Raw genomic sequence first — 14,054 nt, 5'->3', positions numbered from 1 at the left:
TACAGCTTCCAGTAGAGCAGGATCACCCTTGTTTATTGATGATGCGACTGCTGACTGAAATGTCAAGATGATTACAGCGTTAACAAGTTCTGAGGTACAGCAAATCCAGCATAATGTTAAGATGGGTAGGATAAAGCGTAGGAGAGCTGGATAACAGTGCATTCCATTTGTACTCCGAAGTGGGAATTTCCAAGTTTCAAGTTGGAAATGGCTACTGAGACACCCGATGTGGACTGAATTTAATCTCGGACAGTCAGAAGAAACTCACCTGCTCTGAGTTCAGGATCAAAGCTACGTTAATACTGTGGGTCTTAATGCTCAAAAAACATTTTTTAACTAAATCCGATTTCTCTTCATGGTCGTTCACATTGTCACTTTAATGCAACCTTCATCACAGTGAAGGGTGAACGATACGCCGCCCTGGAGTGGAGCAGAGGAAAACACAACGTCACAGAGTGCATGGTGTTTACAGGAAATATGGAAGTCCTTGCACAGTCGGAACCAACAAAATTGTGCCCATTCTGATGAAGGAAAGAGGGAGACTGAGAAAAAAGAGAGCACAAATGTTAATGATGGCCTTTCGTGCAGCAGTGGCTGCCTCCACTGTACAGAGGTATGTGTGAATGCGGAGTCGGAACCAGGAGAAAAATGCAACATGACCATTCTGACTGCCGTTGCTTCGACACAGATCGGATGCCTCGTTTGACGCTTGGAAAGATTCATGGTCAACTCAAGAGAGGCATCCTTCCCTGTTTCACTTCCCGACTTCTGAGGTAAGTGGAACACAGCATAATTCTTCTTGGATCAGAGTTTATGATGTCACAGGATCCCACAAATGTGAGCCGTTCACTGAATAACATCTTTCAGACCCAGAAAATCCCAAACAAAGCCATCGGGTTGTAGTTTGAACAATCAAATAAATGCTCTCAACCAAAAAAATAATATTTTTTTTCGTATTTATGGTCACTTTAACCCTTTGATGCCTGACATATAATACATAATACACAGAAAATCCTAACTTTTATTATTTAAAGTGTTTGTTATATATTGAAATTAAAAACACTCCCAATTTTGTCTATAAACGTCTCTAAATAATAATTTTACATATCATTTTGAATACTTTTTAATCTAACTGGTTTTATTTCTCTTTTTCTGTTTTGATTATGGGGGTTGTAAAGTCTTCAAAATCCATGTATCAAATACGATACAGTATATATGGCATTACAGGGTTATCACCTGTAATATTATATAAGAGTATATAAGAAATGGGTGGCGCTACGTTTGAAGTCTGATCAGTGTTTGCTCAGATGGAGTCAGATCAGAGACAGAGCAGACAGCGAGTAGCTGCTCTGTACAGGGCAATTTAACCTTACACCCCTACCTGCCGCATCGAGTGTGCTCTTCTTCTATGACTTTTAACTGTTCCTCCTGTCAGAGAGCTTTAACATAACATCAGAGGGATCTCTTCATTCCTACTCAGCCTGCTGAGTCCACCTGACGTGGTTGAATGTTTGAGTGGGTGAGCTGATCCTGGTCCCGTCTATCTGCTGTGCTAGTTTTACCCAGAGCAAAGAAGCTGAGGCTTTCCACTCACAGCCAGCCTATGAAACTCTGCTCTGACAACCTATTTTCTGAAGACTGCTCCACACTCGGTCTGCATCTCATATGGACACTTAACAGGCAGAAGAACCTCCACCGTATTAAATCCCGAACCCTGCGGGGGGGGCGACTCAGCTCACAGAGGGGAGAAATGACATGCAAGCATTCAGATTCTGAAGAAGAGACCAGGATTATCATACAAAACAGTCCATTAAGCTTAATGGGAATATTAGGTTGCAGCTTCACGGGAACTATTCGTGTGTCCTGAATTGAATTAAAATTTGCTTTGAACAATTAGTGATGTAACCTGTTCATGTGCACGTACAGTAGCGCTATCCTGCAGTATAGTATAGAGTGGATCCCTGAGGAAACCTGTCTGTACTAGTGTGCAGCTGAACAGTGTGAGCGATTCTAGCTTAGAAAATAAATGCCTTCTATCAACAGTATATAAACAGCAGTGCTCCATTAAAATGACACATGTATTGAAAGGAGGGTAATAAGTTTGACCTTGCTGCTCCGAGAGTCCCAGGCTTTGACCACTGAACTGTAACCTCCACACAGGAAAACCTCAGGGCTGCCAGGGAGCAGGGCCACGCACATCACCCTGAACTGGTTGTCCACTTTGACTGCCTGCTGTCCTGCAGGCAACAAGAGCACACAAGAAAGAACTGAATCCACTTCTCACTGGCAATGTGTATTTATCAATTTGTCATTGTTGTCAATAATGGAAATCATTTCTGGTTGTGCTCCTTATTCCCAAGAAATGTTTTTGGGGCAAAATTAAAGAAATGTTTAAAAGTTATTTTTGCTAATAAAAAGTAGTTTTTTTTAAACTGTGATTAAAGTCAGTAAAAATGGTTCTCTGTTTTTAAAAAAAAATTTCCATACATTTTTCGCCATTATTCATTTATGTCAAATTCGTGGAAAGAAGAGGAGGTACAAATATCCAAAACATCATTTTAATATCCCCTAAAGGTTACCTTTAGTTTTATTTTTACATACTGTATATACATATTAAGAAAAATAAAACCCCCGGACAATGTGAGTTAACGTAACGGTCTCTGAGAAGTACAGTTGCTCATAATATGTGACACCTTTGTGATCTCCTGCCAGCAGACATTATTGCCATTAAAGACTGTAAACCAAAGCTTTTCAGGTGTGAAATATAAAACACTGTTTTTATATTGTGATGTACATATTTAAAGCAACAGTGATGCCTCTAGGCCCTGACAGGGTCTGTAACTTGATTGAAACTCGAAAAGAAGTAACTTGAAAAGAAGAATCAAAGAATACAAGAAATGAAAGCAAGAACTTGGGTGGGTCCTTGTCCTATTTCCATCAGAAAGACAAACTCACTTCTCACACTCTGAAACACCTGGGTGGTTCAACATCATTTTGAACTGACTGGGAATATTTTATCCATTGATAAAATTAATAAATGAATCCTCAGGAATAGTTTTGTCTAATGATGCTTCATGTTGTGTAGAAGCTGAACTGATCTGATGCTTTCTATGTTTTTGTTGTCAAAGGAAAAGTTTCTTAGCCTGACGGTGAGTCATTTTGTGAACATTTTCCCTCATGAACTGGGTCTGATACCACAGAGGCGGTTTCTTCTGCATCCATTGGCACTTCCTAACAGAAATCTAAGTAGAATTTAGAGGAACCAAAAGTAAATTTGATTTAATTTGCACATTAATAATTTCAACCTACTGCATATTAAGTCAATGTAAGCTTTCACATCAACAATTTAATTTTGCTAGGGTGACAATGCCGTTTTCATACTTAATTAGGAGGCAAATTCTTCCAAAGCTTAATTTCTATCAAAACCACTATTGACCATTAAGATAACCCTCCTGTCCAATAAATCATGAAATCAAAGGAACAACACATGTATCTGCTTACTTGTACAACACATTTTATGTACAAAGGCAGGTTTTAAGGGCTTTCAGCAACAAGATTTAAAAAAAAAAATGCATCAAAAAGTAACAGAGTTTAAAAGCAGACATTAAAGACAGACATAAGTTAAACAAGAATACACAAATGAGATGCAAGAAATAAAAGTTTTAGTGCATTATGGTGGATTATTGAAATGCAGCCATAAATATAAAGAGATATATTTTGGCCTTAGACCAATTAGAGATTTATAAACCAACAACAGGATTTTAAAATCTATTTTGTAAAAGCGAGGAAACCGGTATAAAGATCTAAGAAGTGGAGTTATATGGTCGATTCTCTTAGTGAGGACTCAGGCAGCAGCGTTCTGAACTAACTGCAGCTGTTTGATGAATTTCTCAAGGAGTCCCATGAGACCAGCGTTACAGTAGTCCAGTCTACTGAAGATAAAAGCGTGGACAAGTTTTTCTAAGTCCTGCTGAGACATCAGTCCTTTAATCCTCGATATGTTCTTTAGGTGAGAATAGGCTGACTTCACTACCTTCTTAATGTGGCTGTTAAAATTCAGGGTCCAGAGTCCAGAACCTCTTCCAGATTTCTGGGTTGAGTGTGCAGAGACTTTAATTCCTTGTATTGAAGAAGATAAGAATTAGGGTGACTGGCCAGCCAAACATTTAGATAAGTTCAACCAATTCGGACTCATTTTTAAGTATTTTAAGACAATGCACATGTGCTACAGTCACATTGCACTGATTTATTTACATCGTTAATCAACATTTCGGTACATAGTTCTCCATTTCTTTTTTCATATTTGTTGGTTAAAAAAGGGAGGGGAACAATATCTACCATTTCACAGGTTGGTGGTGACATGTCAATCCCTGTGTAAATAACTCCTATACCACAGTAGTCCCATTTCTTGCCAGTCAAGCTGTCCATTAACTACCTGTCTGGACAGTCTAAAAGTCATTGACGTCAACGCTGGGGTCCAGACTTTCACATCCCTGGGAAAAGTCCCTTCATTTCCTGGCTCAGCCCATTAACCTGTCTATTTTAATTTCCAGTGACCTGATAATAGAAGAGTAATACAACTTTCCCATCCACTTTTCCATCACTCTTCACACTAGTAAATAAATAAATTAAGTTAAACGGCTTTGGTCTGAGCTGAACAACACACTTGATTAGATATTTTGTCTTCCTCAGCTGTCAAGACTAAACGAAGCACAACATAAATTAAAACTACATTACCTCTGAGATACAAATTATCCCTAAACCTCTCTTCTGTTTATTAAAAAAAAAAGAGAGGCCCCATTAGAATTCTGTGGAGTAAACGCTGCGTGTAATTAAACTGTGCCTTCACCTTTGCTGATAAATGGAGTGATTTGAAAACAATCTCATTTATTAGAAAGAGGAGAGTAAATCTAGTGGTTAAGCACTCCAAACTACTATTAAAGATAGAAACTACAACTTCATGTTCCCTTCCAAGTTGTCCTCATCTGTTTTGACCACATTTGTCTGTCCTGAGGAAATGCTTCACATAATAGGTCACAGAAGGTTTCTTCAAAATAAAATTAAACTGATCTGAATGCCCTGGAACACACCGTTTCCTACTTGTTTGAATTACTTTAGGTGATGGATTCGATCAAAACTCTGCAAGAGTTCACAGTTTTTGTGCATGAGAGAGTTTGCAGACAGCAGTGCACGACACTGCACTTTTAGGTCTCTCAAGCCAAAAAAAAAACAGACACTGACAAAGATGTTGTGATGTTGAAGGGAGCAAAGTATAGAAAGTGTTTTGCCTCAAGGCAGCTCTATCTAAATCTTTTTTTTTATTTTTTATTTGCACTAGAATATAAAAACAAGAACACTGACAGGCTTAAAAGTAATTAAGCCTGTCAGGGTGCGACCAAAAATTAATTTTTCTGGAGAAAACATGAAGCCAGACTATGAGCCAGCAAGTCAAAAGCTGAGGAAAGTGGAACACCTCGGGGCTCAAAGGCTCCTTATTAATTAGTCCAACAAACAAAAGAGACACCAACTTAAAAATATTCTGGAGAAGCCAGCACAAAACAAAAACGGACTTTGTAACAAACTTGTACCTAGACTTTTCTAACATGTCTTTTTATAGGAGGCAAATGAGTCACAGCTAATAAACTCCACCATAAATTGACCTTCTTCCACTTAATGGTGGACTAGTTCGCTCACAAATTTGATTGCATTGATTTGATCCTGAGTTTTAACGGGCTATTTCATCAGGCTTGCACTGCCTGCTTAATTGGCTTAGCTGCACTGAAGATCTGTCACGGAGAGTTAAAACTCATGTTTGGCGAGACAATTTCAAGTCAACATCCACCTCATAATAACCGGGGCTTTCTTCATGTTTTAATTAAGCAAAAATAATTAGCTGGGTTGAAAAGCCAGATAAGGGATGACTGCAGTGATCTGTCCTTGCCTCGTGGTATTTTTACTCTGTACCCTTGAAAGGACTGCCATGATATCACAGAAGTGACACAGTGGATCTGTACGGAGCGTAGGACATAAGGTATGATGGAGATAGGAGCGACAGCCCCTCAGGGCAGGGAGAAGCAGGAATCAAACACTTATTGTATCTCATTACAGGATCCACCAAAGCAGGGTGCTGTCACTGCACATAAGAAAATGTTGGAAACAGAGCCTGGTTTTGACAACCCCTATCCAGATAATGTTTTGGATCTAAACTTAATAAACAATACTGGTAACTTTGAAAGGTTGTTCACTTCAAGCATGTCTTCTCCAAGACATCTGTCAACAATATGTGGCTAAAGGCTTCAGAAAGAGTGGACTGAGCTGCTCGTTCCAAAACCTGAAATAGCATCAGTGAACATTTGATCTCAGCTATCGTTTAGGTCCATGGAGGGCGTGAATCAGAGACTCCAGCATCCACTTCAGATCACAAACAGCACACATAAATGCAGATTAAAGAAATGTCTTATCAAGGATAAACCTGGTATGTTTTAAGTTTTCTTAACTGTTTGTACGAAATCAGGACGTATAAATAAGAAAAGCTCTGTGTAAATGATTGCAGATGCTCAGTAGAGTGTTAACTCCGAATATCTGGAGGAGCTTGCGCGGTACTGAAAAGCAGAGGCTTCTGACCCCTGATGACTTGGGCTGCTGTCAAAATAAGCTGGATGAATTTCAAACATTTTTATGGAGTGATCGCAAAAGAGGTTTTAAAGGTGCTAAAAAAAAAAAAAAAGCATAGGATCTCACTGCAGTGATTTTAATTTGTTACTCCCTGCACTATTAAACAACATATTTGTCATAAATCATGGATTTTGGTTGTAAAATCTGTCCAATTTCAAGTTATGGGCCTGGAAACCTACCGTTCCTACTGTTAAAGGGATGCGCATCTTTGATTTGGTTTTACATTTTGGCGAGTTTGTCATACAACTTCAGTAATCAGCTTTTCCAGGCCGTCAAAGTGCTCCATAGCAGCTGCCAAATTACAGCATTGTCATCCAGAAAAAAGGAACTTGTTCAACTCCTTAAAAGATTAAACCATTTTCTCTCATTTTCTTTTAACTCCATATTTCGGTTTACGTTATATTGTCACTCTATTTTTCTCTCTTATTTGCTTCTCCTTCTCTTTTAATTAGCAACTTTAAGGGATCTGGAAGAACACTGTTGCTGTTGTACTCGCTAATAGAAGCCTCTTATGTAGTGAGTCGCCTTTCCTTTGTACATCGCCACCCGGGACTAACTTTCCTCCGAGGGTCGTCTTAACCAGGGGTCAGGTGTAATGTAAACAGAAATAACACGGGGTGGCGGGTAGTGGGAACTTTTTTTTTTTTTGTTGTTGTAATTTATAATCATTATTTTATTAATTGTGAAAACAACTGATGAGAGTAACAACAGCAGGAATTGACAGGCAGGGTCAATATTTGCAAGATGAGTAACTGGGGAGACGAAGAGATCCGTGAGCTTCTCAGCCTTGGAGCCGGGGACACCATAAACCGGCGTATGTCAGGAACCACAAAGGATGGTCCTTGTTTGAACAAGTGGCCTCACAAATGACAAATCGAGGCTTTTCCAGAAGCAAAATCTGGCCCAAAAAACCATCATCCCCGATGTTCATCCATCCTCGTTTTGAAAATTACACCTGTCTGACGGCGTATAAATCTTGCTGATCTTGGGCTAATACGTCCTTCTACACGTTATGTTACGTGGATAACGCCTCCTGACTCGTGCTCGCTCTTCTCAACTTGCTTTCAGGCACAAAGTGACAAATAACACGCCTTGCGTTTACATAACCCAATGCGCGCTAAACACGCGTTCATCATCCAGTGATAATAGCGGGTTGATATCCAAAAAACACCCACAGATTAAGCTTGAGCTGGAAAAAACCTTGTTCTAACCTTGTTCTAACAGAAACATTCAATTTCTGCCACCTTTGGCACTTACGATACAGTTACGGCACTTAAGAGGTGCTTTGTGGGCTGGGCCTGATATGTATTGTAGGTATGTGGCAGAGTTTAGGCAGCCACACCAGCCTTGAGTCAATGATATCAGTCAAAGCTACATGTGGCCAAAAAAACCCCAAAACAACTGCAGATATGGGGAACTTTGGGCCAGACATTCTTTGGGATGTGGGAATGTAATATCAAAAATAATATCATATTAAGTGCTACAGCAAGCCGTTTAATTTGCACGCAGAAAACTGCTGAGCTACAACAGCAGGAACTTACAGTCTTGAAAGTCTTTCAGTGGTTGCTGATTAAAGTTCCCACTGCTGTTCATCGGTGGTCAACAAATTACAAGTGAATACAAAACCAGCTGCTGCGACGGCTGGAAACTTATTCTGCAAATTGAGTTAGTGTGACATTGTGATAGGTATACTGTGTTAAAGTCACGTAGCCAAATGTCCTACAATGGTGTTGTTGACCAAAAACTTGCACTAACACAAGATTCCTGCAGCCTCCCTTGTTCTAGTTGAGAGGCAGTAAATAACCGTGGAGAGTGTAACAACCACATTTACCCTGACTACAGTCCGACATGGAAAACATTCAGCTTCCCAAGAGGCCTATGACTGACAATTGGGGATGTAACTTCTCTGCTCTTCCCAAATTGAAGAGTGGGGAGTTCCACCTATTGCTAAACCCTTGCTGTTATGCTGTTGTCCACATCCATCCGTTAGAAAAACTGCCCCATTTGAGCCGTGTTACGACGAGAGTTCCAATTATGACGTTCTCCATTTGATATTATGAGGGAAATTATGAATGCAGCTCCTTCTCCGTTATCGTTTGCTTGAATATGATTGTGTTTAAAGTGCCAGTGACTTCCTCTCAGCTCTGCCACATTAAAGTGTGCATCAGTCGTGGAGAAGCTGGGCTGGATTCCCAACTCCCACATCATTACGCAACTAAATTGAATTTTCTTCATCTGAGCCTGCCACAGGAACAAAGTCTTATTGGCCTCTCCTGCCACCACACACACGCTGATTCACATTTTCAAAAACAATATAATTTATTTCATGTCAAATACAAACAAATAATAGTAGTAGGAGGAATAAGTCCAAGGGAATATCATTTAAAAACCACAATGTCTGTTTCTGGATCAATTCATCAGGGTCCTGTAGAAGTGTGACAGTACTTAAGCTGTTGGCCTGAAACCTCTTTGACAGTGCCAAGCAAGGCACTGGCGATCAAGTGAGAATTTGTTTGTTTATGGTTTTGGTTTGTGGCGTTCCAGTCTAAGGTCACGGTGGGTGCTCCTGTTGTGATGTATCCACTATTGATCCCCCCTCCTGGAGCTGCCTGCGTGTTTAATGGGATGGCCAAGCTATTATCCGTAGGCTTTATTGACAAAATTGACAGACGTGCTGGGAGGGGAAGTGCAAAAAGCCGCAAGTCATTGTTGCCATGTGCTGACCCTACAGATGTAGATACTATGGGGACTTCAAATACATATATTAGTGTATGTAAAAAGTAAATCCACTTTAAAATCACAAGAATTAAAAAAAATCTGAATGGCATTTCTTCTTTTTTGTTGTTCTTGGTAGCTCTTCTCACAAACGCTGTGAGTTTCAGCTGCTTAGGAATTCATCAGCTGTTTCAGACAGCTCAAGAACCAGTTCTCCTGGGGTACGACGTCTGTATGAGGTATTCACATCTCTTCTGCCATGACTGCTAAGCGTGTGCCGAGCCAGAAAGCAAACCAAATTATTGATCTTTTGTAAATATCACCTTGAAATTCTTTGTATTGTCAGACAAAAAGGCCACACAACGAGGCAGCAGATTTGGTTAAGAGGACAAAAATATCCATATTTTCAGAAAGTAAGAAGTCTATTTTAAATATTTTTTTTCTATATATCCCATGGAGCAAATCTTCATCAAAATCACATTCTTCATGTGAATTTTTAAATAAACGAACTAGGAGGACTGATCTTCTTTGTCGAGACACTGTAAAATATGCATGAAATAAAAGGAACTGACTTGCAGTTGGTTCAAACCTCATGAGGGGAAAAAGGACTGTGGTCCCACATCAGAAATAGTGCCAGTGGAACATGGTTCAGAACCTGAGCTGATCTATGAGCCGTTTTCATGATGACGAGAAGCAGCACAAACAAGCATCCCAGTTGTTAATTTGGGATCTTTAACTGATCAATGAGAGTTTGTCTGTTGTTACAACATGTTACATCTTCTCAAAAGGTTCTATATTATACTATTTAAAAGCCTTGTTATCTTGACTATGTACTGCAATTAACTAGTTTGACAAAGACATACAAAAAAAGAGAAAAATCTGTCTCCTTTCTTGGTTTTTACTGTGTTGCTCTGAATGGCCAGTTTGGCTTCCTCGACCCCCCAGTCCCACTCCTGACATCCCCACTCGGCCTTTATTGGTCACTCTCCTGGACTAATCTCTCAGAATACTCTCTATGCTCCAGCACACTTCCCTCACGTGCACAAATCAGTTTCAAACTGTATAAGTTGTGGAATAGCCACATATTTTGGGTTTGACAGCAACACAAAATTGTGATGTCTATGTTTCTTTTATTGACATCAGTCAATATAAGAGCTGAATAATATTTTTTTTTTATATATGTATTTTATGTATATAAGTTTAAAAAGCACATTTTTGTCTGCTTTTCAAGTAGTTGACAACATATTTTCAGACGGGCACTCACTGTCCACCGATGGGAGTGTGTTCATGTGTGTGCATACATGTGTGTGTGTTTGAGAACGCTGAACTCCAGCGTGAGCGAAATATAGAGCAAGGAAAGTTGTAAATGCGCCACCAAAAACATGCATGGGGAGTTTTTTCTGACACTCCAGCTGAAATATCTCAGCAGTTGCTCTCTAAAACTCAAAAAAACTCTGTAGTATCCACTGTGGATCTCCTTCAGTCCCCATCGCTATTCAAACTTGCAGCTGGTCCCTCAGCATGCATTTAACGCAGCGTCTGGTGCTTTTATTTATTGTTCTTTTTCCTACTATCTTTTAGCTTAAATATAAAATCATGCTTTTCAATTACTCTGTATAGGACTGTGAATCACCTTGTTGTTGAATTGTGCTAAACAAATAAACTTGCTTTGCCTAAATGTAGGCCTAAACATATGAAGCTTTGTTTGTAGAGACTGATTAGCCACTGTTTGGCTTAAGGTTTTTCTCCCACTAGGGGAGTTTTTACCTGCCATTGTTTATGTAATAACTGCTCGGGGGTCATGTTCTGGGTATGGGTCTCTGGAAAGCGTCTAGAGACAACTCTGTTGTATTAGACGCTATATAAATAAAATTGAATTGAATTGAATTGAATTAGTTTTGTTTAGTTTTAACAACCAATACTTCACCTCTGTCTAACTGATTGAATGGTATTGTGAACTTTCTGATGAACTTCGCCACTTTTTCACTCCCCTGTCCAACCAGCTCCCCTGTTTTTGCTGTGATCTGGTACCTCCGTTTTAAAGTTTAACAAGTAAGAATAAAACTTCTAACAGATATTATGAAGTAAAAAGTGACAGAGCTGTGCACCGGAGAGGCTTCAAACGCAGCCAGGAGAGAGGGCGAGTGTAAAATGCATAGCAAAGTAGAAGGAAATCAATTTTTTAGCAATCCTTCCAAAAAATCTGAAATTATGTTTTCAGGAGATTTCATGTCTTATTAAGAGAACCCAAGACTTATTTATTGGGCATCATGACTTGTGACTGAATGTTTAGTCTGCTGTGCAAGCTCTAAGTCTGTACACGCTTACCAAATGGGTATCAACTTACTTTAATGTAAACACTAAATAATCAAAAAGTTCAAACAAATGAATGAAAACTAGGATTCACTTGGATGGGTCTTTGGGATGGGACAAGTTATTAGTTATGTATTTTCTCCAAATGCAGATTACAAAGACTTCTCCTGAAGTGATTCACGACTACAGAGACAGAATGGTTTTATAACAGGTTTTGAGGCTCAAGGCAATTTGAATTCACTCCACACGTAAATTACTATACTAGTACAATTATCAGCGTGCTTTGTTGTCCCAAAGCACCAGCAGTGCGTTTGGAAAATACTTAATGAAAATGAGGGGAAAAAAAATAAAATAAAAACGATTTTAATTAGGTCAGTGAAAAGTAATAATTTTAAATAAAATATTTACAGACACACCGGTCTTTGTGGTTTAGTGCACCATGGAGACAGAATTGTATCCAATTCCCGAGGATATACTTTCTTCAGCGCTGCAAATAAAAATGCTGCGACTCACCCGTCTCCACGTTAGTGATCACAGCTGTATTGTCAAATGAGCCGGTGAGGAGTTGTCGACCGCAGGGGGTCCAGCAGGCATCGCGAATAGCTCCCGAGTGGCAGGTGTACACCCTGAGGCAGCGACCGCTCTCTGCTCCATCCCACACCTGCCAGACATGGGTGCGAGCCAAAGTCAGGACTGCAGCGATCACAAAAGCATTTGTTTTGTGCACAAGCTTTGAGGAGTTTTGAATGAAAGATTTTGCACTTTTAGAGGGCACTGCAAGAAACAAATACACGGTTTGTTTGTGACTGGCAGGGTGATGGAGATATAGCAAGGAGAACGGCTGAATGGATGAGAAAGACTGCTCCGTTATTGTGGGCTGCTGTTATCAATCGCATCACAAATACACAAAATTGAAAAATGGTCTAAGAAAGAACGAAAGAGTTAATGCAAGCATGCTAAAGGATGACACAGTTAACTGAAAATCTGGGCTATAGATTTCAAAAATAAAATGAAAATCATCAAAATGATAAAACCCCGCTATGCTTTAGTAAAGCATGCAACGTTTCCGCTGACATTTCCTTTTGTCTGAAGCGTAATCTCGCTCCTTCCCTTTCTTATCATCTCTGCAACTCACGCATGGTTGTAATGAATCTAAATGAAATTTACACTGCAAAGTGCGACCTGGAAAAACTAGCATAACACTTGTACAAATCTGGTTTGTCTTGCGGCATTTAAAAATCAAAAGCAACTTTTATAATTGATAAAGCTAATTTCCTCTGACTGTGCCTTGAAATCGATCCAGAGTCGGCTTTAATGACCGTAAAGGTTTGATGTTGTTAGTGGTTTCTCCGATAAGACGACACAGAGGTGCCTTCTGTTTGTTGTGACGGGCACGAGTACAAAAGGCAACGCCTTGCTGCAACAAAATACGACACCATGGCGAAGTGTGTTAGTGAAGGAGGTGTTAATCGACCAGAAGGCTACATTTCTGATTTTGTCTTCAGTTACTGTTCTGGACTTCAGAAAGATCGCTTGGCAAATGTGCTGATCACAAGACATGCCAAAGGACAAAAAAAAAAGAAAAGTCTCTCTGAAGTTCAACTTGGAATCAAATGGGTGGCCTAGTGTGGTGTTAATATACTAATGATGAAGTACTCTTACTTTCCCTGCATTACCGAGGCCACAGAGGAACTTTGAAGATCTGTGGAGCCCTGCAGATCCCTCTCTGTGCTTCATTATTAAACACGGTTCCTTCATACAGCATATGAAACCCACTAAGACTGTGTCACAGCTACCACAGGAGACCGAGAGGAGGAATGGACAGGGAGGAATGACATATTAATCCAGCAGGCGGTGAATCAACAAGCAGAATGGCAGAGATGCCTCCAGGGTGGGAAAAAAAGAAAAAAAAAGAAGCTGAGACAGAAATAGTGTCACAATTATAACTGCAATATGTTAAATACTCAAGTGACAAAACTATTACAAATGCTTCTAATGATTGTAGCACAAGAACTTTGGCTTAGAGAAACACTGCCATCTCAAGGCAACACCAAAATCTGAATAAAAAAGAAAAAAAGGTTTGTGATGATAGCACGAAACCCTAAATAACACTGAACCACACAGTGGCATCCTATGATTAGTAATGGATATGCACCATATTACCGAGACAACTCCCCACACACAGAGACGTGTGCATCAGAGAAAAAAAGTGCTCGTTTATTTGTATCCCCTTTAATTTCACTGGTCACTTCACAGACACGCGGAGCGGATCCTCGCAAATGACTCATTGGGGGTAATCTGCATCCTAAATGACTCCTGATAATTAAAACTAAATTGGTGTTGGTGTTATC

The 14,054-nt window shown here is 39.7% G+C and overlaps 1 protein-coding gene across 1 annotated transcript in view; it reads right to left on the bottom strand.

Annotated features, from left to right (window-relative positions):
- Nucleotides 1-14,054, bottom strand: part of wdr25 (WD repeat domain 25) — a 28,343-nt gene that overhangs the window by 6,179 nt on the left and 8,110 nt on the right. The window contains exons 2-3 of the mRNA XM_061743660.1: nt 12,217-12,364; nt 2,107-2,237 (exon numbers count right to left, since the gene is read on the bottom strand). Of these exons, the coding sequence (XP_061599644.1) occupies nt 2,107-2,237; nt 12,217-12,364 (279 nt within the window). The remainder of the gene's footprint in view (nt 1-2,106; nt 2,238-12,216; nt 12,365-14,054) is intronic.

Source organism: Cololabis saira, chromosome 16 (assembly GCF_033807715.1).
Source record: "Cololabis saira isolate AMF1-May2022 chromosome 16, fColSai1.1, whole genome shotgun sequence".
In the NCBI taxonomy this organism is placed as follows: domain Eukaryota; kingdom Metazoa; phylum Chordata; class Actinopteri; order Beloniformes; family Belonidae; genus Cololabis; species Cololabis saira.
This window is presented reverse-complemented; position numbering and strand designations above follow the sequence as displayed.